The sequence below is a fragment of the Sorghum bicolor genome, chromosome 10 (assembly GCF_000003195.3).
Source record: "Sorghum bicolor cultivar BTx623 chromosome 10, Sorghum_bicolor_NCBIv3, whole genome shotgun sequence".
In the NCBI taxonomy this organism is placed as follows: Eukaryota; Viridiplantae; Streptophyta; class Magnoliopsida; order Poales; family Poaceae; genus Sorghum; species Sorghum bicolor.
This window is the reverse complement of record NC_012879.2, coordinates 50,516,709-50,519,820: the sequence shown is the minus strand read 5'-3', so window position 1 is coordinate 50,519,820 and position 3,112 is coordinate 50,516,709. Positions and strand designations below refer to the sequence as shown.

The window sequence follows — 3,112 nt, the reverse complement described above, 5'->3', positions numbered from 1 at the left end:
CCCAACCAACTCCTCAAGTGGCACCAAGAAGAACATCACATCTCCTCCAAGATCACTCTCAAGATCTCATCATCGGGAGTCCATCACGTGGTGTAACTACTCGTTCTAGACATGCTTTATTTATTGAACATCACGCTTTTGTGTCTCTTGAAGATGAACCAAAGACTATAGAGGAAGCTCTTCGTGATGCGGATTGGATCATGGCCATGCAAGAGGAGTTGAATAACTTCACTCGCAACCAAGTATGGACACTTGAAGAGCGACCCAAAGATGCAAGAGTGATTGGAACAAAGTGGGTCTTCCGCAACAAGAAGGATGATCAAGGCAAAGTGGTGCGCAACAAGGCAAGACTTGTGGCAAAAGGCTTTTCACAAGTGGAAGGTCTTGACTTCGGTGAAACCTTTGCACTGGTGGCAAGACTTGAAGCAATCCGTATCCTACTTGCATATGCATCTAGTCATGATATCAAATTATTTCAAATGGATGTGAAAAGTGCTTTTTTAAATGGTTATATTAATGAGCTTGTCTATGTTGAGCAACCCCCCGGTTTTGAAGACCCTAGGTACCCCAAGCATGTCTACCGGTTGTCCAAGGCTCTCTATGGTCTCAAGCAAGCTCCTAGAGCTTGGTATGAGAGACTTAGGGACTTCCTCATTGAGAAGGGCTTCAAGATTGGGAAAGTTGACACAACACTCTTCACCAAGAAAATGAATGGGGAAATCTTCATTTGCCAAGTTTATGTTGATGATATTATTTTTGGCTCTACTAATGAAGATTTTTGCAAGGAATTTGGTGATTTGATGTCCAAGGAGTTTGAGATGTCCATGATTGGCGAGCTATCCTTCTTCCTAGGATTTCAAGTCAAGCAAATGAAGGAAGGGGTCTTTATCTCTCAAGAGAAGTATACTCAAGATCTTCTCAAGAGATTCAAGATGATGGATTGCAAGCCAATCAAGACTCCCATGGCATCAAATGGGCATCTCGACTTGGATGAGGGAGGTAACCCTATTGACAAGACTCTCTATCGTTCCATGATAGGAAGTCTACTCTACCTCACCGCATCTAGGCCCGATATAATGTTTAGTGTGTGTATGTGTGCTAGGTATCAAGCAATGCCTATGGAATCTCACTTGATTGCGGTCAAGAGAATTCTTAGGTATCTAAAATACACACCTTGCCTAGGCTTGTGGTATCCCAAAGGTGCAAGATTCCAACTTGTAGGCTATTCCGATTCGGATTATGCCGGGTGCCGGATTGATAGAAAAAGCACATCCGGAGGGTGCCATTTCCTAGGTAGATCACTTGTCTCTTGGATGTCAAAGAAACAAAATAGTGTTGCCTTATCAACGGCCGAGGCGGAATACATAGCCGCCGGTGCTTGTTGTGCACAAATACTCTATATGAAACAAACTTTGCTAGACTATGGAGTAGTACTAGACAAAGTACCCTTGTTGTGTGACAACGAAAGTGCCGTAAAACTTGCAAACAACCCGGTTCAACACACCCGCACAAAACATATTGACATCCGCCACCACTTTCTTAGGGATCACGTTGCTAAAGGTGACATAACCCTAGAGAATGTGGGAACGGAAAATCAATTAGCGGATATCTTCACAAAACCCCTAGATGAAGCTAGGTTTTGTATGTTGAGAAATGAACTTAATGTGCTTGACATGTCTAACTTCACTAAAAGATAAAAAGTTGTGTGTTGAATCTTGTAAATAATTTTTGCTTTGCATATCATGCATGCTAAAACTAAAAATTCAACTTGCATGTAGGGCTTGTCTAACATGGTTAAGATAACCCCCTTGAGTGTGTGAAAAAGCTTAACCTTGGATCAAACTTGACAAGCATTAGTTTACTTTCAAGAATTGCACTACAACTCATTTCATATGCATTCTTGTTAGTTGATCTTTTCTTTTCGGTTATTTATTGAGCATCCGCTGTGTTCGTCCATAGATAGGGGGAGCATTCCAAGCTCATTATGAATCAAACCCCTAGCTTTATGGCCATACGATGCTCTTTGGTGATTTTCTCGAACTATTTTCTTAAAAAATCTACTAAGCCTATGGCTAATTATTTGTGAAAACTTGAGGGATTGAGAGATGTCACTCATACCAGTTCCATTTGGTGTTTAGTTGTGTGCTTTTGAAGATGGAACTTGGTTGGGTCAAAATCGGACGTGGTGCTTAGTTGAAAGAGTGCTCAGAGGAGCACCGGACGATGCACCGGACGCTGCCTCTGAGCGTCCGGTGCGGTGAGTACGCCAGACTGCACTCACCGGACGTAGGAACAGTATCACTTAAGCGTCCGGTGCGGTGCGTCCGGTGCTCACTAGCGTCACCCGAAGCACCGGACGCTAAAGCCAGCGTCCGGTGCCCATCGTCCGGTGCAAAACCAAATTTCAGACCTCTCTGCGCATGAGTCCGGTGGTCACCGGACGCGTCCGGTGCCACATTAAGAGCGTCCGGTGACCCCGCGGCGGGCGCATAAAGCCCGCGCCCAGGGGCTTAGGGCGGCCGGTTTTCTTCCTCTCTTCTTCGATCTCGCCGAGCCGTGCCCTCCCCGAGCCCTAGCGCCGCCGCCGTCGGCGACCTCGCCTGATCCGCGGCGCCCTTCGTTCTCTCTCGCGCCAGATCTGCATCAAGGTCCTCTCCTTTCCCTCTCCTCGCCAGTGCTCTTCTCTCATCGAGAAGTTAGGGCTTGGGGTAAGTCTCTTGGACCTCACCCTCAAGTTGTTTGATTTATCGTTTGAATAGATTAGATTGTTGTTTTTAACAGCGATTTAATTTGTTCTATCTCTATAGCACCTTGAGGAGTGGTTTGGAGGTCTCCGAAAGTTTCCGATCGTGCCATCTCTTTCGAAACGCGTCTTGTCTGTGGATCGTAAGCAGTTTTCGCTCGTATCTTATCTATTCTTGCGATCCATAGGCTTATCTCATCTCTAGTCAATATGATTGATTATATATATCCTATCTTGTCGATTCCCTGCAGCGCGTTAATCTCCATTGTCAGTCTTTTGATTGTCGGACACTCTTTTTGCAATGGCTCGTACGAAGAATGTCAGTGGCCCGACAGCTGGCTCAGGAGGTTCCCCAGGAGGCGATGGTGG

General features: G+C 45.6%; 1 protein-coding gene across 1 annotated transcript; it reads left to right on the top strand.

The window, feature by feature from the left end:
• LOC110430985 (uncharacterized mitochondrial protein AtMg00810-like) lies at nt 480–1,523 on the top strand (the record flags this gene model as incomplete). The annotated part of the gene is made up of 1 exon (XM_021449338.1): nt 480–1,523. A coding segment is annotated over exon 1 (1,044 nt), but the record flags the coding sequence as incomplete, so codon positions are not given.